The 25,795-nt window shown below is 48.0% G+C and overlaps 1 protein-coding gene across 2 annotated transcripts; it reads left to right on the top strand.

Annotated features, from left to right (window-relative positions):
* Positions 1 to 172: 172 nt before the first annotated feature.
* On the top strand, positions 173 to 25,619 carry LOC139052924 (uncharacterized). Of its 2 annotated transcripts, none has more exons than XM_070530069.1 (5): positions 173 to 458; positions 3,776 to 3,819; positions 9,581 to 9,683; positions 19,763 to 20,013; positions 25,318 to 25,619. In XM_070530069.1, the coding sequence occupies exons 1-5, from the start codon at positions 404 to 406 to the stop codon at positions 25,477 to 25,479; spliced, it is 615 nt and encodes a 204-aa protein (XP_070386170.1). In that variant the 5' UTR covers positions 173 to 403; the 3' UTR covers positions 25,480 to 25,619. The 2 variants fall into 2 exon arrangements, with proteins under 2 accessions (XP_070386170.1, XP_070386171.1); XM_070530070.1 differs by having other exon boundaries at positions 183 to 458; positions 25,321 to 25,619.
* Positions 25,620 to 25,795: the final 176 nt, after the last annotated feature.

The following is a 25,795-nucleotide window of genomic DNA, read 5'->3' as shown; positions in this document are numbered from 1 at the left end:
CAGCTGTTGCAGGCTCTACCAGAACAGGTAAGGTCCGCACGTATACCGAGTGTCACGTTTTCTCTGATATGAGCAGCTGTCACTTACGAACCCACGACACATTTATTTCATACGCGACGTCCTGTTTTCTGAAAATCCGAAAGAAAACATGACTTGCCGGCCCGCTTCGGCACCTCTTGGAAATCGCAGCCAACGCAACGTAGCTCAGGTGCTTTCTGTCGCCCCGAGTGTTGAACACAAAAGTAAACATTGGTAACCCCTAAACTAAACTCTGCGATCGTGCTGAGGGCGTCGAAGCCTCAAGTTGTAAAAGGGTGACCCAATTCGAAGGTGTCCATCCGTCTCGGATGCGCACCGGGCTATCTTCGCGTGCAAAGAGTGGCGTGCAAAGATATTTCGCGCGATGACCGTGTCACCTGCCGCTACAGTTAGGGTCGCTGTGCTCCTTGTTTTGTGCGGTAAGTAACACTGTAGCATTAGCAAAGTACATTACGCTAAGAACATGCTAAAATTGCGGTAGTTCCAATGTTATAAAATCCCTACGGTAGTGGTCCTGTACGTACAGTGCTCACGGAATGAAACGCGTCAATTTAGGGCTAAGTAATGCGCATACTTTCGTTTCAACCGGCTGGAGTTCGTGTCACATTGACGTAATTCTGGCGCGTACACTTACATCGGGGTCCTCGTCACCTTTGGTGACTAAATTATTAGCGACATGACATGGTGCTCCCCCGTACTTCGCACATATGTAGGGTTCTACTAAATGCTCCGTGTCCCATTTCATTCCGTGAGCACTGTACCTGCGTTACAAGTAATTTCAATGGGGCTAAACATTCTAGATCGCCCACACGCATTTTAATATATATATATATATATATATATATATATATATATATATATATATATATATATATATATAGAGAGAGAGAGAGAGAGAGAGAGAGCAGTTCGAACAAAAGGGCTTTTGCGCACCGCACTAGAAAACGCTAATTCAAAGAGGGGGCGATGAATGTTAGGAAGTGCGTTACTGACCTTTCGGCCGCGATAATGGCATTCGTCGGTGTGAACCTCCTGCGACGTCGGTGCCTTGGCCGAAACGGCAGTAAAGCCCTTGAAAACGCATGCAGCTCCCTTTTATGAGCACACACATATATATATATATATATATATATATATATATATATATATATATATATATATACGCTCATAAAAATAAGAAATAAGTGTTATTTTGACTAATACAGTTACATTAAATATTAAACCAGTATTATAAAAAAAAATTATAAACCACTATGCTACCTAGACAAAAGCTGCTTGCACAACCTTCGCCAAATGCGAAGGTTTTGGCATCGTTCCCCACCTGCGGCAAGTTGTTTTTTTATCCACTGTCGCTTCCATTAATTTATCGTTTCTTTATTTTATTTAATGAGCAGAAGTAATTTCCCCTATGTTGTCCTCGGTGTCAGTGTTTATTGGCTTGTTATGATTGCACTTACACACGTGGTTTATGTACACTACGGGTAACACTTTTGGAAGTGAAGTGATAGCTAATTAAACTTTTTAATGTTTCTAATTCGCAACTATGCCATATGTAGGCGTTTGAACACAATCGTGTCCCAAGTCGTTTCCATCTGCTTAATTCACCTAGAGCGCTTGTGCTCCGATGTATATTTCATTATGCAACTTTACAGAGTACACTGTAAACCACGCAACGCATCACATAGCCGCACACAGACAAGAGATTTTAGAAAGCGGTTTTGAACAACACTTCATATCCCTATTAATAATCGCGTAATTTAGCAGTGAGCACATTATAACTAACATTTATTTTAAATCTCGAAGCTAACGAAATGGGGATGGGATAAAACTGTCGCGAGGGATCAGAAGAGGCTCTGAACTAGCAGTCATAGCTTTTGGCATAAGTAACACGAGCTGGAGTCTCGCACCAGAGCAATAGCAATGCTCACAGCACTGCAAGCATCTTTGTCATTGCACTAACCGCAACAAAACTTTGTTTCACGTAAAAAGCGTAGTTCAAGATTTTGCAGATATAGACAAACCTCTTTGTAAGATTTTATCCTTGCAATACGAGTGAAAGCGTCACAAAACGCTCGCAAACTTCGTCGTTCTTTATACTCATGTATAACCAATTTAGCCAAAGGGAAATTATGTTGCAGTTGACCTTTAAACGTCGCTCTATTAAGAAGTTTCTTAGTTATTTAGGGTTTCATGGCGCATCTATTTAGAAGAGATACCAACTGAAAGAAAATCCTCACGTAGTAAAGAAGATGAGGGAATGAACATATATATGTTAGAAAATTAGAAAATAACTACGAAGCTCGAAGCACTACTAAGTTGTCACGCAAAAACGGATAAATGCCAATTGATCAGGACGTCAAAAAGACGCATTATCTTTAGTGCTATTCACTGTACACTAAAGAAGTATATGCAAGCTGGTATATGGAGATGCGTTAGCAGTGAGGGTCAGTTGGGAACATCTCATCAACCTGCTATTTAAAGATGATCTTGTCGTTTATAGCAAAGATGGAGATGACGCAACAAAATATTGAGAACATTAGCCGGCAAGTTGTAAGACTAGATGTGAAGATTGTTGTGTATGCAGAAGCCTAAGGTGATCCGCAATAGCCTGGCCAGAAAGTAAAATATTGTGATTGGCAGCTAGTTACTAAACGCTGCGCAAGGAGACACCTGTTTAAGCCCATAAATCGACAAGGGATGTTGACGATGGTAAGAAAGTTTCAAGACAAATAAAAATAGGTAAGAGTCAAGCGACAAGAACTTTGAGGCTCTGAGAAGCAGCTTACTCGTATTCTTGAAGAGAAAATTTTGTCATGTTCTATTTTAGCACTGCTTACCAGTTGGGCGGAATTTGCTACGATTACAAAGATGCTGGGATCCAATCCACAGTGCTTCTCGTTCGTAAATACTGTGTGTCATTGGCCGGTCACCAATACTAATTATATGTCTAGCAAGAGGATTACCTATAATTTTCTCTTACGAGCAGTCCTAGTAAAAGACGCTTTATCGAAGGCGGGTCATGAGTCTGAAATCCCCAAGCTCTTCTTTCGTAAGTGTTCTTTGCCATTTGCCGATCACTTTGGAAAATAAATTGTCCAGCGTCAAGATTGGCTAGAATTTTCTGTTAGAACGATTCATGCGTAAAAGCGTTTGTGAATGCTCGCCCTGAAGAAGACGTTCGGGACCGTGGAAAGAATGATCGAGCCAAATTGACAGAGTGTTAACAGATACAAAGATGGCAGTATAAACTAGCGAAGCAAGGAAGTGTTCCTGATGTCGTAAATAAGTTTAGGAGGAGTAAATAAAATTGAAAATTGAACAGCTCCTGCAGTGCAAAGAGGAGGTAACCGGTCGTCTATTAGACCAATAAAGTTATGTCCAGGCTGGGAAATGCAGTCGAGTTAGATGGAGTAATTGGCGGCTTGATAAGGCAAATAAATGTCTTATCACGGGGGGGATCGATCCAGGTGACGCGAGAAAGAGACAGCTTGATACCAGTAGGAGAGACCTGCAGGCTGCAGAGTACATCAGTTGGTTGATAATTATTACGATACTGATTTCGCATTTAGACTCGGAAGTCTACACCCAGAGGAAAACACACTATTGGAAGTGACTGATTCTGCATAGTTCACTAGCCTATAATCCCCGATCTGAAACAGTTGTGTGATGCTTCCAGCTGGCAAAAACATGACTGATTTTCAGCTTTTTTCTGTCATGCGCTACTTCACATTTGCAGGGGCAGTCCTCGCCGATACAGTCTACAACTTGAAGACTGGCCAGGTAAAATGCGTCAAAAGCATATTCATCATCATCATTATCATCATTATCATCATCATCACCACCACCACCGCAGGACGAACGCGTCTCCCTGCGATCTTCAATTGCCCCTGTCCTGCGCCAACCGATTCCAAGTAGCACCCGCAAATTTCCTAATTTCGCCGCACCACCTAGCCTTCTGCAGTCTTCTACTGCACTTCCCTCCTCTTGGAACCCATTCCGTCACCCTAATGGTCCAACAGTTATCTAATCTGTGCATTACATGACCTGCCCAGCGCCATTTTTTTCTCGTGATGTCAATTAGAATATCGTTTATACCCGTTTGCTCTCTGATCCAAACCGCTCTCTTTCTTTCTTTTAAAGTTATGCCCAGCATTGTTCGTTCCATCGCTCTCTGCACGGTCCTTAACATGTTCTCAAGCTTATTTGCCAGTCTCCATGTCTCTACCCCATATGTCAGCACCGGTAAAATGCACTGATTGTATACCTTCCTTTTCAATGATAACAGTAAGCTTCTAGTCAGGAGTTCACGATGTCTGCTGTATGCGATCCAACCCATTTTTATTCTTCTGTGAATGTCCTCTTCATGGTCAGGCTTCCCTGTAATTAGTTGACCTAGGTAAACGTACTCCTTCACAGACTCTTGAGCTGACTTGCGATCCTGAACTCTTGTTCCCTTGCCCGGTTATTCATCATTATCTTTGTCTTCTGCATATTAATTTCCAACCCCACTCTTACACTCTCCCTGTTAAGGTCCTGAATCATTTGTTCAAAAGCATATTGCAGAACACATTTTTTTTTTATTAAAGCCAAAGTATTGCTTGGCGCGTTATTGCCACTTTTCCGTACGGGGTTTATTTCTAGCATCTTACCCTAGGCCGATCCCGGAGAATGCGCAGCCTAAAAGTGTGGGCCGATACGTGCTTCTGGGACCGCTGCCGTGGTGACGGCGCTAGGTGACTGTGATGTTCCTAATACATATATATATATATATATATATATATATATATATATATATATATATATATATATATATATATATATATATATATATATATATTAAGCAAGCAGGATCTCTGTAACCGCAGCCCGGTGCATTAGCCATTAAACTACGGCGAGAAGCAACTTTATTGAATGGTCCGGCAGTTTTGTTGTGGTGGCCTCAGGTGGCGGCTCGAAGTCCTTGGACTCGGGCGGCATCCTCGGCTTGCCGGACGGCCCAGAGCTGGTCTGCCAACTCTGAACTTTTGAGAGCCGCCTCCCAGCGGCGGTGACGCCGATGGAGAAGGTCCCCGGCGGCCCCCGCAGCCGGAGCGGCGTCGGGAAGAAGCGAGCACGAGGCTTCCCGTACTGTGGCAACGGCCGCGATTACGGACGCGTCGCGAACGGAGGTGGTCTCATTACCGTGGTTGCCGGCACATTCCCAGAGCATGTGTCGCAGTGTTGCTCTCTGTCCGCAAGCATTACAGGCATCTGTTGGATATACACACGGGTAGCAGTGATGTAGGACGGCGGGGCTAGGATAAGTGTGTGTCTGGAGCAAGCGTAAAGTTACGGCCTCATTCCTGTTTAATTTATCGTCTGGTGGCCGGAATGTGCGTCTTTGGAGTCTGTAGTGTTGGGTGAGGTCTCTGAACGTGGTCAGGCGATCGCCCCACGCCCATTCTTATCCTTGTTCCTGCATTTCTGTTGTAGTGTCCCGATCCGGCTGATTCGATGCACCGGTCTCAGGGCCGGGGGCGGCGGCCACATAATCTGCGGCGGCTCGGCGCATGAGACCTCGAGCCGTGGCGTGGGCCGCCTCGTTGCCCGTGAGAGGGACATCGGTGTGCAGGGGTCCAGAGGAGGAAGACCGTAGAATTTTAGGGTTGCGAGGGCGATGACGAGTCGCCATCGTCGCAAATTTGGAATATGCAGGCCGCTTCCCGCGAGACGCGACCGCGCACGAAGCCGCGGATTGCCGCCTGCGAGTCGCTGATCACAATCGCAGCGCTAGGCACCGTGGCCAGTGCTAGGGCTATTGCGGCCTCTTCGGCCGCCTCCGTGTGCCCCGTGGTCACTGTAACGCTCGCGAGGCACTTACCCGTGCGGTCTACAACCGCGATCGCGTGTGCGCTTCTCTCTCCTCCATATCGCGCAGCGTCTACGTACACCGCCTCATTGCTGCTGCCAAACTTCTTCTGAAGGTCTCTTGCTCGTTTGTTGCGTCTTGCGGTGTGGTGCGTCGGGTGTATGTTTTTGGGAAGCGGCGGGATGATCAGGCTGTCGCGGACCGAGGCCGGAACCGCCAACTTTTTTCCATGCTGATGTATTTTTGTATGTGTGTGCTTGTGCGTGTGCGTGTGCGTGTGTGCGTGTGCGTGTGCGTGTGCGTGTGTGTGTGTGTGTGTGCGTGTGTGTGTGCGTGTGTGTGTGTGTGTGTGTGTGTATGCGTGTGCGTGTGCGTGTGTGCGTGTGCGTGTGTGTGTGTGTGTGCGTGTGTGTGTGTGTGTGCGTGTGTGTGTGTGTGTGTGTGTGTGTGTGTGTTTATGCACCAGCACCCTGAACAATATATTCAAGCAATTCCCGCATGCAAGGCATTGCGTTGAGGCGCGTGGCATGTTTTATTGCAATATGAGTAATATGCTCTCGCTTTGCATATCCAGGGTTAACTGAGCTAACCCGCAGCCATTTTTTTTTTGCAGCATATGGCCGCGTCCGTCACATCGCGCAAACATTCCTCGTCGCGTTACTTGTCAGGGTGCCAGCCGAGAAGCTCCTGTAAAGCGCTAATCACACTGAAGTAAGGAGGGCCCCGCATACGTGTCAAGACCACCCCGCGGTCGAAACGCATGAACTGCGTGTGCGGCGCACGCTGCTACTGAATGCCAGTGCCTCCAGAAGCGGCGCCGCGGTAACAAGAGGCCGATGCCACGTGACAACGCCGACGAAAACCCGAGAGTTCAAAAGTCCGAACCGGACGCACACCTCCCGCCCGCCGCGACCGTCCTGCAGTAGGGGGACGCGAGGCTTAGACAGGGTGACCACGCCGACCAGACCGTGTATTTCTGAGCCGGTGCTGCTCGCTCTCGTCGAGTGCTTTCTGTCCATGTGTCGCTGCGCACGCCACACGCGTTCACTTATGCAGCTCCTGTTTACAGCGGTGCATCCTGCCACGAAGGCCACGAGCCTTACTTCGTCTAATACATTAACGCGTCGCAACCCCACTGACTGTTTCAGTCTTATTGCGAAATTGAGATTCTTAAATAAATAAAAAAAGAAATGTGTGACGGCCGGATTCGAACATGGAACATCCAGCATAGAGGCCTGATGGTGTAATCATTACGCCACGAACGCACTTCCTAAAGAACGACGTGCCTCGCGATCACATAATAGTTTTGAGATGTCAAATCCCGGAACATTATTTAAAATTCCTTAACACGTCATCATGCGTCAAAACGTCGGGTGATACCGAAGAGAGCGCAGTCGAAGAGGTTTCAGTCTGATGATTCTCCCACTCCTCTTACGCGAGGAGTGACGCAATATAGGGAGTAGTGCAGTGACGGCGCCCCTATGCCCCCCCCCCCCCTCCACACCATAGTCGCTCAGCAAGGCTTTGTCTTTCGTCGATTTCAACTGGAGGTTGAATTACGATCAAACGTTTTGATATTAAGGCCTTGCGTGTGCTACGAAGCGAGAAATCCGGCTTCTGGCGTTATCACCCGATCTCACCAAAACCCACTGGACCAAGGGATGACCTCACGTTCCCGGCATTGGACCTGCTGCGGCTCGCACTGCGAAATCTCACGGGGAACAGCCACCGCGTCTTCCGCACGCCAGGCCCCACACCCAAAAAAAACAGACGTGACCAATTCCGGAATTGGATTAAGGTGGATTAAATTGGATTTAGGTGGACTCAAATAGATTAAGGTGGATAAAACTGAATTAACATGCACTATGGCGGACGAAAGTGGATTAAAGCGAAATAATGTGAATTAAGGTGGAGTAAGATTAAGGTGGATTAAAATTAATTAGGGTGTATTATGATAGGTGCCAATTATAGGCAGGCGAATTAAGGTGTTGTTTTAATTTGAGGTGACAGCTTAGACAAGTCTTCATACTTTCGCCTTCAAATCAAGTGAGGACTTATTGCTGTCAAATTTGGCCTTCTAAACATACAAGGCATTTTACGCAAAGGAACGAGTTGTCGAACCTTCAAACGCCGCACTCATAAGTGATACGCAATCTGCCCTTCCTTAACTCGCGTTTGTCTTTAATTCTAAAAAAATATTGGCCGCATGTTTAGCAACCGGTGGTGCGGCGCTCCGTCTGCTCGAGCCGGTCTTGCAATTTACATCCCCGTAGTGATTTCAATTGTTATTCCTATGTCACAACACAGTAGGACACGACAATCTGCACATCAACTTTTTAATGTCATACGTACTCTTGCTTCTTTCATAAAATCTGCTTTCATACTAAAAACGTCCTTCGTTCTTTCACAGTCACATTAATTCAGTTTTGTTATCAGCTAGTATAATTTCATAAGCTTACATTGTTCCATCTACTTGCATCTTATCTTTGTGCATATTTTTTTGTACAGCTTTCTCGTCATAATACTATTCAGAATCTTAGTAGCATGCTAGAAAGAAATCAATCGAATTGTTTTTAATGTCGGCCAACAAATGTTCTGTTGTTCTCGAGAATATTGCGCAGAATTCTTGTTTCTGAAGATTTCTCACGGGATAAATATTTCAACTTCAACACAATCATATAAAGAAGACCCGTTAATACATAATTGTATAGTCGCCTGACCTTACTTATCTCAAGCATTGGTCCTCTTCTTCGAAACCGCAGCCAGTCAGAGAACACGTTTAGAGTTTAATGCAGACATCCGCGTTAAAAATGACCGATACGACTCATTAGCATTACAATTAAATATTTACATTCCCTGACATTGCCGTAGTTTGTTCTGTTACTATAATTGCAGCTCGTTTCTACAAGGGTGCTATGCAGGATGGGCCGAATTTCTGGCTCACCTGAGTTTGCTCGAAGGCAGTGGGCGAACCAAAATAGCGGGGAAATCGTGAAAGCAGCCGACAACAAAATGTCGAGATAAAGCCAGATGCGTCAACACAAGTACTCCGCTTCTCCGTTCCAGACACTGAAGACTGCAAAAAACTGCGACCATGTACACAACGGGCCCCGGTCACTTGTCACGCATTTCTCGGGCGGAACATGGGCACGTCTCCTATTCTTTGACAATATCTGTCTGTCGACCGTCGAATGCAAAAACTGCACAAGTGTCGCATCCTTACGTGAACCCTTTCCATTTTTTTGGAACACGTTAAAAAGCAATAATTTTTTTTCTATAACCCAATTGCGCAGGTAGTGCAGTGAGTCGAACGACAAATAAATGAAGCAAGGCACAGACAGTCTGACCAGTGGCTCCTTAGTTTTCGGGTGCTCCAGAGGTAACGCCCACGCGACGCTAAATCCATAGTGAACCTAGATAATTCGATGAAACTGGAGGCGTGCCGAGAGCTGATTTTGGTGTCTTGACGCCACTAGCTTTGTTCCACTGAGAGTGTTGCGCAAGCTATTGGAGATCCCTGAACTCGGGCCTTCCTGCAAAGCACCCCTGCTGTAAATTGGCCTTCTAGCTCCGCTCATATAGCCTGATTCTGCTGATGTCGTCCCTTTGCTTTTTCTTTCGCCTTGAATAATTTCGCGGAGCATTATTTTGACCTTTCCGGTAAAAATAAATGAATTGGAAAACGATGCGAAGGTACGTCAAGTCATGAAAGGGCACCACAAGAAGCAGAAACCACACCCCGACCGGTGGCCCGGTTCTGAGATTCACCGTCCAAAAGAAGATAAGGCTTGGAAGGGTGAGTACATTCTATATGTTTTACTTTTAAATTAATTGTTACTCATTCCATATTACCTTCCTGCTTATATTTTAACAGTTAATTATACGCTATTCAATGCTAATTCCATAGATATGAAGGAATGTGTGCTCCATATTAATTTGCAATATTCCACCCATTTCGTGGCCAATCCCCCATCATGGGTAGGTGCCACACGTGTGACAGGCTACAAAAACAACAACAACATTCCAAGCAAATGCATTATATGACAGTTGTTTTGGCTACCTAAGACTTTTGCATGACCGACTCTCCTGTGGTCGAACTATCCATAATCCGCAGCTATTGATTGAAGCGACTAACAAAAGCATCTCCTCGGGATGTGTAAATATATTATTGTAAACATCCTTCATACTTAAAGGGACCCTGAAACGATTTTGGCGATTTTCTACAAACGTACTGAGTCGTTAGAGTAGGTTCTTCTGATCATTAATTGATGCTTCTAAGTGCTCTGCGTAAAGCGTGTAATTTATTATAAGGTTTTAAAAATACCCATCGCTGCCGATCGCAGCGCACTGCTCGGCGGAATTTTAAGCCGCCCCTAACCATATGATGCAAATAACCCATATTACGTCACATGGGCGAGCTATCTGATTGGCTGACCAGGGATCGTGGTCGATAATTTTTCCAACTTTATGGTGAACAAATGATGCTCGTAATAGTTGGAATGTTAGTTACTTTGTTTTTGTAAAAAGAAAATAACTTAAAGAGAATACACAAGAATAGTTTTTTAGTACACTTCAGCACTTCCGGCACACAGCAAGTGTCGTCTGCTTGTGTTACAACGTACTCCATTTTGACGAGAGCTCCGCGGTCAGAGTCGGTCTCAGTCTTTTCGCGAGCACTATGATTCGACTTTGTTGCCTTGTGGACTGCAAACCTAGCGACCTGCAAACCGCGAGTCCAGTATTAGGACAAACGCAAGCGCAAGGGGACACGGTCTGGCCGCTTGACTGTGCCGGGATGAGCCACGAGATGAGCAGAAGGGCAAATGTGAACGGTCTGCACGGTGCAGCCACCTGGTGGCACAGAGCTCAACCATACACAGTAGCAGCAACGAAATGTATTCTTTGCTGCTGGTGTGTATTTTTCGCAGGAGTGTAATCATCAACACGTTGATTTAAAAATGTTTAAAATGCTTTACACTTGGTTAGAGCAATATTAGCGCTTTCTTTGACTGGTTAAGCGCTGCGCCAGCAAGTGTCTGGACCGTGCAGACCGATCAGGCTGCTCACGTACGTCTACGCTAAAGTTCCTTCATCAGCTTGAGTTTATGCCTCCAGTCATTTGCCGAAATGACCAGCTTGCCTGTTTTTAGCGGAGTACCGGACACGTTCGGCGCTACGACAGAATGCTCGCAACGCACGCTGCTTCGATAGCTCTCGGTCGACGGCGAAGCGGCTAGGACTCGCTCCGCGACAGCCGACCGGAGCAGACGTGTTGCGGATGGGCTCCCGCCCCTCCCCAATAACCTGCGAGTCGTCCCTCTGTACCGACGACGGTTGCTATCGCGCCTCCGGCAGCCTTGGTCACATCCCGCCGAACGGCCCGACGGGCTCGCCGCCGCCTGTACACCCACGCTTTTTGGCCCACCGCCGCTGAGCAAAGCCGCTAAACCGGTTGCCAATCGGACTTTGCCTGCGCGGCCCTGGCGCGCCAGGCTCTCCGACTGTAAAACCACCGCCCCGACTGCTGAAATGGCCCCCGAAGTTTCGCCTGATGATCCGGGCCCTTCCAACGGCCACCAACGTACACCATCCATGGTCAACCTCCCTGACGAAGACTCCGATATGGACTCTCGTGATTACTTCACGCAAGAACCAGGCCTCCTGAGACATCGTCGTCCGATTCAGCTGCGAGCTTCCCTACCCACGGTCCCGCGTGGGAGTACGTTCTCAGCAAGCATCGGGCGAAGAAGATCCGCAGGGCCGCCCGGGAAACAAAGACCTCCTCATCACCGGAGTCAGCCATATCCGTGAGTGGCCCTCCGTCCAATTGCAACCTCCTGTCCCCAGGCATAACCCGAAAGCCCGGTCCTCGTCACCCCAGACTGCCACCCCTACCAAAGGGAGATCTGAAGGTAGTCATCCGGCCGACGAGAGGCCTAGCCCTCAAAAAATACCCCAACCACGCTATCGCGGCAGCAATTGTCAAGTCCTGCCAGAACCCCACCCGTGCGGAGGGGAAATACGTCGTGCGGCCCCACATGGGCTCAAACATCCTGATAGTCAGCACCCAGCACGAGGAGGCCGCTGACGAGATCTGCCAACTCACCCACCTTAAGCTGGACAACCAAGCCCACCCGGTGAGAGCATACGTCCCGTTCTCACCGCAAACCATCAGAGGGATCATTCACGGACTCGACCCCAACAACACAAGGGAAAGCCTCATGGAAGGACTGTGGGTGCGGGACACCCGCATCAAGATCCTGGATGCCCGCATCTTGGGCGCATCTACAACGGCGCTGCTCACCATAGAAGGATCCCACCTACCCAAGCTGGTCTACCACGGAGGGTGTGAATACCCATGCTACCAGTATAGGCCGGCCCGGCAGTTCTACCGGATGTGTATGCAGCCGGGACATCGCCCGGATGTGTGTCCAGACCCCAACACGCCGGTTTGCCGCCGGTGCGGCATGCCGAGCCCACCCCCCACCCACGTTTGTGAGCCGAAATGCGGACTCTGCGGTGGTCAGCACGAAACCGGCACCAAAGAATGCCCTAAGAGACTGAAGCCACCAAGAGCGCTTCAGCTGCCACCCACCCGCAACAACGAAGAGAAAAGGTTGTCTCGATGGGACGGCCTCCCCAAGATCCACAATAACCGCTGGTTCGACTCCGAGGACGGGGACTCAGCCGACCGCAGCCGCAGCCGCAGCCGATCCAGGAGCCGATCCAGGTCAAGAACCCGAGCCCGGCAGCAGCAGCCACACCCACAACAAATGCGGACACCGCCCACACCGATGCCGAGAAAAAAGCAGCAACCCGCCCAAGACACAACCAAGCAGGTGAGCTGGGAAAGCAGGGGCAAGGACTCCTCTGCTCCTCCAACAGACACCCGAATCCCTAAACTACAAGCGATAATAACTGCACAAAATGCTAGGATAGCAGAACAAGACGCCAAGATCGCAGCGCTTATGGCCAAACTAGACAAAGTAGTCAAACAAAACACTGCGCCGCCACCCACCACACCCCCACAGCAACCCGATGAAGTAGTGACACACCAAACGCTACAGCAAACACTACAGGACATGGAGAAGAGAGTAGTCAGCTCCCTCACCGAAAATGTCACCCATCTATTCAGCGTGCTTCAAGCTAAAATCGAAACCATAGCGGGCAACCTCGCGCAGGTAACTGCTGCACAGAACTCACACTCAATTTCAATTCAGGCGCTCCAGACTCGAAGCCGCAAACGCGCCTCGTCAAGCGCCTCCCGCAATCGCAGCCGTGCCAGTTCCATTGGGAGCGATGCCGGCCCGCCAGCCCACCTAGCCGCCCAATATGGCCCCAAACCATAAGCCAAACAACACCGAACACATAGAAATATGGCAGTGGAACTGCAGAGGTTTCAGACGAAAACAAGGACTCCTTAAGCAATACCTCTGCACCACCCCCATAAGACCTGACCTTATCTGCCTGCAAGAGATAGGAGCCGAAAGAACCCCAACGCTAGCCGGCTACTACACAATCCACCAACCCCACATGGCGACGGTTGCAATCCTCGTCGCAAAAGACATCACTGTCATCGAGCACTCTTTATCGGAACCGGACATTGAGCACTTAGCCATAGAGATAGTGCCCAATAAACGGGGCCGGAAGAGCACGTTCGTGGTTAACACGTATAAGCCACCAAAACCAGCAAAGGCCGATTTCACCAACCTCCTTTCCGAAGCTAATCGACTGGCGCAAGCTAACCAGCTCATCGTAGTTGGGGATTTCAATTCCCCCCACCATGACTGGGGGTATCAGTCAAACTCAGCAAGAGGAGTGGCAGTCGCACGAGCAATAGAAACCCTCGGACTGGAACTCCTCACCGACCCTTTATATCCGACCAGGGAAGGCAACAGTGTCACCCGTGACTCCTGCCCCGACCTCACCCTAACGAAGAATGTCGCCGACGCCACGTGGACGAACCTAGGCGAAACGCTGGGCAGCGACCACTGCATACTCAGCACGTCCATATCATCATCCAAAATTATAAGGGGTCTGGGCACCGCCCATATCACAGACTGGCCCAAATTCCGCAATGCACCCTTCCCGTCAGGTCCCATTCAGTCTATTCACGCCTGGAGCGAAGGCATCAGACAAGCATACAGAACAGCAACAGAAACAATACACCGCACACCGGAAGCCCCAGAAGTAGACCGCCACCTACTCAAGCTATGGCAGAAGCGCGGCCGGCTCGTGGGAAGATGGAAAAGGCAACGCCTAAACAGACCCCTCCGCCTGCGGATTGCACAGCTCACGGAGGAAGCTCAAACATACGCCACCAATCTAGCACAGCAAAATTGGCAACAGTTCTGCGAGTCACTGCGGGGAACGCTGGGAACTTCCCGTACCTGGGCAATTCTGCGGAACCTCATCGACCCCTCTAAATCAAAATCACAATCTACACGCACCCTGAAGCGCATTGCTCACCTCTTCCCGGGAGACGACGCAGCACTGCTTCAGGCTCTAAGGGACAAATACATCGGCACTAGTACCGCCCCACCGTGCTCGGCGACCTACCAGGGCAAGGAAAATCCTGCACTCGACGCTCCCATCTCTGCGGCCGAGGTGTATGCTGCCGTCCGATCGTGCACCCGAAACACAGCGACGGGAGTAGACAGAATTACCAACGCCATGATCCGCAACCTGAGCAAGGCACAGATCAGGGACCTCACCAAGTACCTCAATGACTCGCTCTGGGAGAAGAATGAAATTCCCCCCGAGTGGAAACACTCGGAGATCATAGTAATTCCGAAACCGGGCAAGAACCCGGTGATCGAAGCACTACGACCTATATCTCTCACATCGTGCCTGGGCAAGCTCTACGAGCGAGTCGTCCAGACGAGCCTCCAACACTACATGGAAGACAACAATCTTTTTCACCCCTCCATGATTGGCTTCCGGTCGGGCTTGTCGACGCAAGACGCCTTCCTTCTCCTGAAGGAAGAGGTTCTCTCCAACATCCCGAGGGGTGGCGAACACATCATTATGGCGCTGGATCTCAAAAGTGCGTTTGATAACGTGTCTCACGAGGCCATTCTCTCGGAGCTCAGCAACCTCAACTGCGGCAAGCGCACCTTCCAATATATCAAGAACTTTCTATCCAGCCGAACGGCAACAATAGGAATGGGTGACACGAGATCGGACCCTCAAGACATGCCCAACAAGGGCACGCCACAAGGATCGATCATCTCCCCGCTCCTATTTACCATCGCCATGATCGGAGTCGCAAGGGCTCTGCAACAGGTTCCGAACATTGGATACACCCTGTATGCGGACGACATTACGATCTGGACAAACACCGGCTCCCTAGCCGAGAAGGAAGACACGCTCCAAGCTGCAGCAAACTGCGTCGAAACCGAGGCCATTCGATGCGGGCTCTGCTGCTCGCCCGACAAATCCGAAGTTATCCGCATACAGGGACACAACTACAAATCACCAGGCAACCTGAGCATCCTCCTATACGGGGCTCCCATCCGGGAAGTGCCAGTCATCCGGATCCTGGGTCTCTGGTTGCAGAGCGACGGAAAGGCCAACCACACAATTCAACTGCTCAAAACGACAACACAGCAGATCTCTAAGATGATCCGCCGGGTGGCCAGAAACAGAAAAGGCATGCGGGAGGAGGACACGATCCGTCTGGTGCAGGCGCTGGTCATCAGCCGCCTCTCCTACGGGCTCCCATACCTCACCCTGCTCCGAGCAGACCTAAACAAAGTCAATGCGATGATACGTGTAGCCTACAAGAATGCCCTTGGTCTCCCACCGTATACATCCAATGTGAGCTTGGAAGCTCTGGGACTACACAACACGTTCGAGGAAATTCAAGAGGCGGTCCTCCTGTCCCAGAGAGAACGCCTGCTCTCCACAGCGACAGGCCGACACATCCTCAAGCGCATCGGCTACCCGGCGGACATTGACACCATCCAGTCGACCACGAACATTCCTCCACGGTACCGGGCCAGAGTACACGTGGACCCGCTCCCAAAAAACATGTCTCAAACTCACAATGAAGGCAGAAGAAACGCCCGAGTAGACTACCTCAAACGCACAGCGGGACGAAGCCCGAAGACGGTCTACGTTGACGCTTCCCTCTATCAGGGTGCATAGAACGCAGCAGCAGCCGTGGTGGTGGACTCTACTTACACAGAAGTCTCCAGTATCTCCATTCCGCACTGTACGGTTACCGAAGCGGAAGCGGCGGCGATCGTGCTGGCTGTTCAATACGGGGACGCGACCAACCGAGAACTACAAGTAGTAACCGACTCCCAAGCGGCATGTCGGCTCCTTCTAGCAGGCAGAATACCTCAAAAATTAGCTAGATTCACGACTAATCCATTGGCTACAAATTCAACACTCAAACACCAGATTACGTGGGCCCCGGGGCACTCGGGGCTGGAGGGTAACGAGGTCGCGGACAGGCTAGCTCGAGGTCACACAAACCGAGCGGCCACAATCCTCGATTCCACAACCACCCTCCCCGTCCCCGCGGCTTACGGCGCCAGACTTCAATATCTGCGTAAACAATGACAGCTTTACCCCCCACCACACAAGGGGCTAAACGCACAGGAAGCGCGGGACTGGAGACAGCTCCAGACCAAGACTTTCCCCAACATACACAAATACAGCTTCTTCTCAGAACACTACAAAGACGCATGCCCCTGGTGCAACGAACAGCCCACTGCCTACCACGTCACGTGGGGGTGTACGGGCCCCAAACCGCCAGACATACAAACACAACAACCGGAGGAGCAGTGGGAGGCCACCCTGTCCAGCTCAGACCTAGAGACCCAGCGCGGACTGGTAATCCAGGCGAGAGCAGCAGCCAAGGCCACTGGAGTTTTGAAATGAAGACTCCACTCACTGTACATTTCTTTTTTTTTCTCCGTAGTTCTTTCCTCTTTTGTGAATAAATGTTTTCTACTACTGCCAAGCGGCTAGCGGAGAGGTCTCGCGCGGGAGGGGGCGTGCTCCTAAACAACCGGAAGTGAGCGATGTGACGTCGCATCGTGACGCTGAACCAGTGAAGGCGGAGCTTAGCGCCGCTCGCTCGGCGAGCGAGTTGAGGAGGAAAAGCATAGCTAGGGAGGAGGGTAACTTCTAATCGCTTGCAGCTCCATTAATACGTAACGCTTCACTTAAATTGTGGTGCGAATGTTCTACTTAAGCTGTACCCTATGCGCCTACAAAATTTGTCCGAACCGTTTCAGGGGCCCTTTAATATGAAAGTTCCGTTCAATCTTCATTTATTCTTTTTTTTCGCAAATTCTGGATAGTGGTTGGTTTTAGGGATAGTTCGTAGACAAGGTAACCTACAGGCAATGCAGAACCACCTAGAATGTACCACGAGTAAGATAGCACTTGGTTTGATGGAGCTCGCTAAAGAAGCCATAGCCGAGTGAGGCAACTCCACAGCAATATTTTTCCTCAAATAATTACCTACATTCTTCAATTGGTAGCCAGGGTACTAGCTGTTCTTTTTTTTCATCTTTTTGCTCAATGCTAGCTAAAATAAACAGTTAATTTTACGCTTATTCTGCGATATTGCATTGGACATTGCGCAGAGGGGTCATCGAACTATTTTACAAAACTCAAGCCTCGAAATTCTTGCCATGAGAGCATAACAATCTGCGAGGCTTTAATGTAGGCTATACGGTGCGTACCACGTGCTGTACTTCGATATATGGTTGAAGTATCAAGTATTTTGTCAAAAGTATTCAGTGAACAAGTATAGTTCGAAGCGCACTGCGAAGCACGTGCATCAAACGCCCCTAAACCAGGAGCCAGCGCTTACTGCCCCAATTATGTGCGAGCTCCTTTGCATTCAACAGGCGGTTTGTGTTACCGGTGTTACCAGTGTCGGAAGTGATGGAATCGAGAGGTTATATCAGGCCAATATTATTATACGTGCGAATTATCGTAGTTGCGTGTGCTCTCGGAAACTCCAGTCATGGCGACACGTTATTATTATTATTATTATTATTATTATTATTATTATTATTATTATTATTATTATTATTATTATTATTATTATTATTATTATTTGTTGTTGTTGTTGTTGTTGTTGTTGTTGTTGTTGTTGTTTTGAATGTATGTGTGATACACAAGGAGCAAAAAATGAATTTAATAAATTTGTGCGTTCTAGGTGCCAGAAGCACGACTTGAGTATGAGGCATGTCTTACTATTTCCGCATTATTTTCGGCCGCCTGAGGTTCGCTAACGCTTTCATTTCGCGCTCATAGAAGTGCGGCCGCCGCGGTAGGGATTTGATCCCGGGACCACGGGCTAACCTGCTCAATACCAAAAACACTATGCGACCACTGTGCGAGCGAACAGGAATATATAGATATATATATGCTCCTTATGTTAGCTCCACCAAATTTTTAAAAACTTCCTGCAGCAGATGCATTTCTAGCACTTGTTGCAAATAATTCGCTGATGCGGCCATTATTTTTACGAAACACCAACACCCCCTATTGAATAAACGAGGTTATTGGGCTAATAAATTTATGTAGTCATTTACATTGCGGCACATATTTTGATCTACGAATTGTAGCCAGTAAATATGCACGGGACATCGACTTGGAACGAATTCTGAGGATGACACTGATTTCGAGATATGCGCCGTCAAACTTGGCGTAAAACATGCACGGTTGTTCCTGTCACATCTCTTAAGAAAGCTGTGTTTTATTAGCTGAAGCACAAAAGTAACTCGAACACCAGTGCACTTCGTCCGACATTTTGTAACTGAATATCTCGAAAGCGACGTTGTCCTGAGAATTCGTTCGAAGTCTATATGCCTTGCATATTCACTAGCTACACTTGCACATTGAAATTTGTGCCATAATGTAAATAATGCAAAAGCTAAGTTGCATAACTGTATGATTTGTTCAATTCAACACTTTTGATTTCTTGCCGAAGTAAAGACCGCATCATCGAGTAATTGAGACCAGGGGTTAGAATTGTGCAGTCTACCATGTATCGTGTTTGATGTAGCGGACCTAGGCAACACGTTACTGAGCAAGGAATAACCAACTGGTCGTTTATTCATATGCTTATGTACAGTCAACAGCAAAAGTTTGCGGGATGCGGTTTCCCTTCAAATGTGAATTCCTGCGCCGTCAAGGCGTGACACTTCGTATTTAATGAATCACTGTGCAGGTGGCGAAGGCTACTACGTGCTGGAACAGTTAATTCGAGGCTGTGTGACCATTCAGGCTTCGCGATAATTCAGCTCCTTGGCAGATCCTGCGTCCCGTAAACTTTTGCGGTTGACTGTACGTGCTTAGGTAGCGAGGGAAAGGAGAGTCAGGGAAAGAAGTGGCAAACGTTATCGGCGCACATGCGTGATAGCCTGTTCTGATACAACCAGAGCCATTTTTTAAAAATTAAGTGCAGCTAAACCCTGTTTAGCCGTACATTCATTTGCTATTTCCTCATCAGCCATTCTATAAACTTTTGAATTCGACTCTATTAAGGTATGCTTTACGTCGCCAACTGGTCTACAAAGTAGTAATCAGATTCATTCAGGGCTGGTGACGTTCGAATAACCGTCCTGCTTAATGAATTCCACGCCATAATACTGCCACTAAAGCTAACGACAAGGTCGAAAAACGCTTGCCCACCTTCGCGTCCAAATGAAGTATTCCGTTGCCCGAGAGTGGCATACTGCGTTTGTAATCCGTGAGAGCGGTGCCTAAATCGAAATACTGATTCCGGAAAGTCAAAGAAGCACTGGTGGTGTGAAACTAATCGGGATAGTATCGGGGGTGTGGGGGTATGCCTGGTCTTTGCTCTGACGTTGACAACAGCTGGAGCATCCTAAATCCCTGCAGACTTAGAAGAGACGGAGAAGGCGGTGAGCCCGGAAGAGGAGGGTGACCCTTGGGGGCAGTACGCGTCTGTCCCCACCGTCCGCGTGCGACACAAAGGCGGGCTAATACCTCCCGTCATTGAGAACGTTCCCATGCATAATCTGTCCGAGGAGGAGTCACTGGAGCCTGTCACCATATGCGCACCAGGATGGCACGCTCCCTTCAACAAACACCCATTCAGGCGACAGCGAATTCTAGGCCAACAACCGCAGGTAAGTATGATGATGACGATGAAATCGTTTTATTGACAGGAAAATGGGAAGGGAGTTAGGAGAAGGGTGCTCTGATTCCTGTTCCCGAATTCCGTTGGCTAAGGCCGCCGCACTGCCCCTTTCCACGACGGCTTGCTGGTCCTCGAGGGTTGAACTGGACAGGGCTGCCTTCCCAACCTTCCCGCGTTGGCTGTTGTATAGTGTCTCAGGCACTATTAGCCTGGCAGGCCCAAACCATACGGTAGAAATCTGCTTTCTGCCCACAGAATTCACTCTCGGCTCAAAATGATTGTGGCTCGATAGCAAGTAAAAAAATATGGGGTTTTACGTCCCCAAACCACTTTCTGATTATGAGCCGCGCCGTAGTGGAGGACTCCGGAAATTTCGACCACCTGGGGTTCTTTAACGTGCACCTAAATCTAAGTACACGAGTTTTTTCGCATTTCGCCTCCATCAAAATGCGGCAGCCGTGGCCGGGATTCGATCCCGCGACCTCGTGCTCCGCAGCCCAACAACATAGCCACTGAGCAACCACGGCGGGTTCGACAGCAAGTAGCTTGACTGGGTTATTAAACGACATGGTTTGTAATCTCCGAAAACGACATTATTCTGCTTTATCTAATCTTTTGGCTGCGCTCGGGTATTTTCGTCGCGATAAGTGCGAGTACTCTAATACATCTGCATAAGTTACTAATGGCAATCGGAAGTCCGAGTCATCGAGGAGGGAGGAGGAGGGTCTCCGGGGGCGTGAATCTCGGCCGGCAGCGTCTGCACACTCATTTCCCTCCACACCCTCGTGACCTGGCACCCAAATCAGTACTTTGCGCGAAGCGATGGCCCCCAGATTGTCTCAGGATCCTGCAAGCTAGAGGTGCAATTCGGCCCCGCTGGTACGGGAGCGCGCTCGGAACGGCCACGCAAAACTTTTTTTATGGACGTGATGAAAATTTCGGCAGCACGTTACACCGTTGCAACACGTGAAGGCGACAGCATGCGGCACACTTGGCAATGCATGAAGATGTACGAGCGGAAGGGTCATACTTCTTGCAAGACGTAACGGACCGCAGTGTGAAGTAAACGTGCGGCCAGCCGTTGTTTGCGAGCTTCGGCCTCCTCTCTACGTTTCCGTCTCGCGTCGTCGCGTTGCTGCTTTTGCAGTTTGGCTTCTTTGACTCGTTTTCGACGCTTATCTGCGGATTCGCGCACTCGTATAGCGGGGTCAGACTCGCGCCAACGACGTATCTCAGCAGGGCACAGCAGCACTCGTAGTCACACGCCTTGCGCCCGCCGCTTCCCACGTCGCACCTCGTTTCTCGCTTGGCGAGAATCCTCGACGTAGCGCTCTTCCGAGGAGGGTATGCAACGCTTGACTGATGGTTCGGATACTTGTTTTGTGCTTGTTCTTTATTGAAACGTACGCTGTTCTGTGTGTTGAATGGGTGATTTCAATGAATGTATGCACTGTGTGCTTCACCTTGCTGAGCGCTTGTAGCCTCTGCCTTGTTGCTGATGATCGTATCTTTTGTGCGACTCGACTAGACGCCGCCGCGTTTTTTGAAGTATGAGCCATTGCAACGAGTCACTTCAGGCCTTCGCCTTAAAAGAAAATGCTAGTGCAGCAATATGACGCCGGCTACTCTTTTCTCGCGAACAGATCCACCACTTGCGCATATCCATGTCGCCACTAATTCTTGGCAGAGGTAGTTTAAATGCGAAATAAATGACCCAACATTGGTGTTGCGCCGAAGGATAGCGGCAAACTCGAACCGGCTGTCCATCGCACTCATGACATTTGCCGACTTATTTTTGATGTTCCGATCAATGCACGTGGTTTCACGTACTTTCGCGCTCAATATGAGTTGCAACGCTGCATAACACCCGTCAGTCCTTACAATAATAAAATTAACATACGTCATTTTTTTGTTGTTAACAGGCTGCTTGCAGCAATCGAAACGGTGTTCTGCAATTTGTTCGTGCATTTGCGTAGGTGCTGCCATGCTGCCGTACGGGTACTGTATAGCAACTTGGCAGCGCCTACACACAAAAAAGAAAAAAAAGGAAAAACGGTCACTCATGTTGCAACTCACACTGAGCGCGATATTGCATTTTGACATATTCAGATGAAAGTCATTGTTTGGTCCTCTCTCTGTTGACTCTCAATTGAGGGTTGATACTCCTAATAAAATAAAATATGTATAAGTATAATATTGCACGTGTTTAATATGCACGTATAATATGCACGTGGTTTGTCTAGAGCCTCCAGAACAGTTAGTGGGAACTCTGTGTTGCATTACAGCACAGGAGTTAATACAAGACAACGGCATTGAAAACAAACTCTCCGTGCAGCAGTACTAACCTGAAATGCGAAAAATAAATTCTGTGGTAACAGCACAAGAATAAGCGAAGAGCGGATAAGATGATTTGCTTATCCTTCTCTGGCAGAACAACGCCTAAGATTACCCAAAACTAGCGGAAACTCTCATGCTAAAAGTATAAACTACTGTGTTTTCAATCTAGTTAAACAACATACGAGGGTAAAATCAATGTTCAGTTCACGAAATGAGTGTTTGTAATCACGGCCTATATCCTAAGAATATCCGAATTAAACCTGACGGGACCTCGATTTCTTGCGTTTCACTCGCCCCTATGCTTCGTGCAGGGCACGTGCCGCTTACCTTCGCTGATTTCTGTATTTTAAATTTCAAATTTCATCAGCCTATGTACACATAGTATGAGTGACTGCCATATCGACCGAATATGAGCAGCGTGGGCAGCTTTCTTGAATGAAGCGAATAACAGGAACTGCATGTTTAAAAGGCTGCTTTTGCCTTATGACAAGCATCATCATGTCATGAACAAAAAACAAATAAACTGTCGGGATAATTGGTTCGCCATGCATAACTTCCAGCGCACGATATCGAGATCAAGGGAGACACAAACGCACATCTGGCGCTGTCTTTCGGCCGAATCTTCATTCGAAGTAGGGCCAACTAACGCAAGGATTACAAAATTTGGTTAATAAAAAATTATTGTGCTACGTGAAGATAATTTCTCTTTTCAGAGGGGCACACTTGAGAGCCGCTTTTCTAATAAATGTTCAGATGAAAGTGGGCCCTGCATGTCTCACTTTTTTCTCGTGCTTCTACGCTGGAGTCCACTCATTCGTCGAGAACTGCCGCTTGCAGATATACTGAAAAGCAAGAGTGTTTAATGGCCGTGTTCTAATAATGCTAAACTATTGTCTGTAAATTGCAGTATAACAGAAACACGATAACAATCTAATATCTGCACAACGTGCTATTGAAGAGTAAGCTGTGTATAAGAGACCGAAAGACGGGCGGCAGCCAACGTTAGAGGCAAAATAATGGTAGGCAGTACTACAGTAGAGGTAACGAGGAAGAAATACATTGCACGGCTTACGTGATGCCCAGAGCGGATATGACGGGGCATATCCGAGCAACAGAGCTGGTGTCAGGTGAAAGGAAATTTACTCGAGAGTCGCATAGCGTCGGATGCCCTTATGATATTGGGAACATTGTAAGCGTAGGAAAGACATACAGTTAGGGGTAATCGAAGATCACTGCGAGAGGAAGGCCTTCGTCATGATGCAGATAATAGCTAGATGATGGTTATAATGGTTATGATGATGGCCACAATGATCATAACTGTAGCGATGCTTTTCTCACATTTTCCCGCCAAGGCGACAAAAGCCACTGCATAACTGAAAAAAAAAGCAGGTTAGCCAACAGCAGTCATCTCCTTGTTACCATCCTTACTTTCCTATGCTTTCACTTCTCCTTTTCTCTCTCATGTCGAGAAATTTCGGACATTGCCCCTGCGGCTTTCTACCAAACTTCTCCGCAGTGAACCAGCGTAACTCAATGGGAAGAATTAAAAAAAGAACAGTGCTATTTAAGGAGGCCCCCTGAATTTCAACAACTTTCAATTAGCAACTTCAAGAGGGCACCTCCTTTTATTAACATGCGAATTAATGGCAGTTAGCCGTAGCGTGTTTGCAGCTTTCTCGCAGAATTTTCCTCTGGTATTTAAAGCACTGCTCTAGCGCAGCAGAAAAGTTGCAAATAAACCCCGTAAATAAGCATGGTATTAGAAGGGCTCACCGCCTCGGCTTTGCTGACTGAAAGCTATTGAAATTCGGCCGGCTTTGTGAGAGATTATTCCTATATATGCTGCCCATTGAGCTACGCTGGTGCATTGCGGTGAAACTCGTCAGAAGGCCGGAGGTAGTGTCCGAAATTCCTCAGCATGTGCAAATTGGCTAGTAATAAATCACTTGGCGGCGTAGTGACTGGTTTAGGGAAAGCAGGATTAGCGTGAGGCGGTGTTGGCACACATTAGGCTTGCGGGTCTCCACGAGCCCGACAAAGAATTTCTTGACATTCGTGAGCACCGATGTCTGCGTTGGTGCACTGTGCGAATCGCGAGGTGAAATTTCGGAGCGTTTGTGTTTATGGGTTGTTAATTCCACTTTTTTACGAAGAACAGTAGCCAGTGTAGCCACAGACGTATACAGTGTTGGCCGCTTCAATGTGGGTACGTTATCCTTACAGGAATGGTAAGAGAGAACGAACTAAAGATTACAGCTAGGGCTGACTTCTGGCCTTTTTGGTGCGACGTGTTTGATATAGCATTTTAGCGAGGATACTTTTGCCACAGGGACACAGGAAGGAACCCATACAAGCGCTTGAGTGTGACCCTTCCAGCATCCGTGCGGAAAAAGTCGTCGCGCTAAAATATTATGTCGAAAAGTTGAGAGGCAAAGTGAATAACTGGTGAAAGTATTAGTACAGCCATCCGCAAGTCTTGATAATTGTAATGGTGTGTATTCTACAAACGTATTTGTACTTTCGAATTCGCGCATGAACGCGTTATTCCTCATTTTTCGGTTTGTAGGATTGGTTTCAGTTGATCTGCGCGTTAGTGAGAGTGTCTCTGATGAATTTTCTTATAGGCGGTAAACCACCCTGCGAACACTCAGGTTTCTTCAAATGATTACCCTGCTTTCGTAATGATCCCAAATGTGAAATTTCTGCTTCTAACTCACACTATGACACGACATGCGGCTGTGCTTTCTAATTCTTTCGTAACAAGTTCGGCTATCGCACTTATTTGCTTCCAGCCACGTTTTTATTTTCTTCGGTCAGCCCTGTAAGGCTCAATATAGTGCAAACATAAGTATAAACTTCTATAAACACGGGCCACCAACATCATAATCACGTGGCCTCGCGTCTTCTCTCATACATGTTTTCCCTGCCCCCCCCCCCATTTTTTTTTCTTGTTGAGCAGATGTCCTTTACCGGAGTTCAGTTCATCTTCGGTGACCTGGTGCGACCCAACTTGCCCTCGGCGTCATTGGATGATCAAGAATACCTTGACGTTTTCCCAAGCAATAAGCCAGACGAAGATACAGACGCCCCTTTTAGTTTCGTGAAAGGTCCTGCTTAGCTGTGCGGCATCGAGAATGCGTCGTCAGAGGAGACCGAATGCGCAACCCGCGTTGCTCAAACAGAAGCAAACACACACCTTGAAAAAAAGCTGCAATAAAGTAATTACTCGCTTCATCCTATATAAAGTGAGTCACTGCACATCTGTTAACTTCTTCGAGATGCACCAAACATTCCCATTCCAGAATTTTAAAAAAAAATTCACATCAGGAGCTCAGGAACGGAGAATTCATTTACATAGGTAGCCACTGCGCCGATATTTAAGAGGTTTCTTGCATTTAAGTGCAAAAATTTAAATAAATCAACCGAAGCAACCG

The sequence above is a fragment of the Dermacentor albipictus genome, unplaced genomic scaffold (genome assembly GCF_038994185.2).
Source record: "Dermacentor albipictus isolate Rhodes 1998 colony unplaced genomic scaffold, USDA_Dalb.pri_finalv2 scaffold_44, whole genome shotgun sequence".
NCBI lineage: Eukaryota > Metazoa > Arthropoda > Arachnida > Ixodida > Ixodidae > Dermacentor > Dermacentor albipictus.
Note: the sequence above shows the minus strand (reverse complement) of the source record. Positions and strands in the feature narration are given on the sequence as shown.

Coding starts and splice junctions, on each gene's coding strand:
- LOC139052924 (XM_070530069.1), top strand. CDS start 404: ATGACCGTGTCACCTGCCGCTACAGTTAGGGTCGCTGTGCTCCTTGTT. Junction 459..3,775: donor TGTGCTCCTTGTTTTGTGCG/GTAAGTAACACT, acceptor TCACATTTGCAG/GGGCAGTCCTCGCCGATACA. Junction 20,014..25,317: donor TTCTAGGCCAACAACCGCAG/GTAAGTATGATG, acceptor TTTCTTGTTGAG/CAGATGTCCTTTACCGGAGT.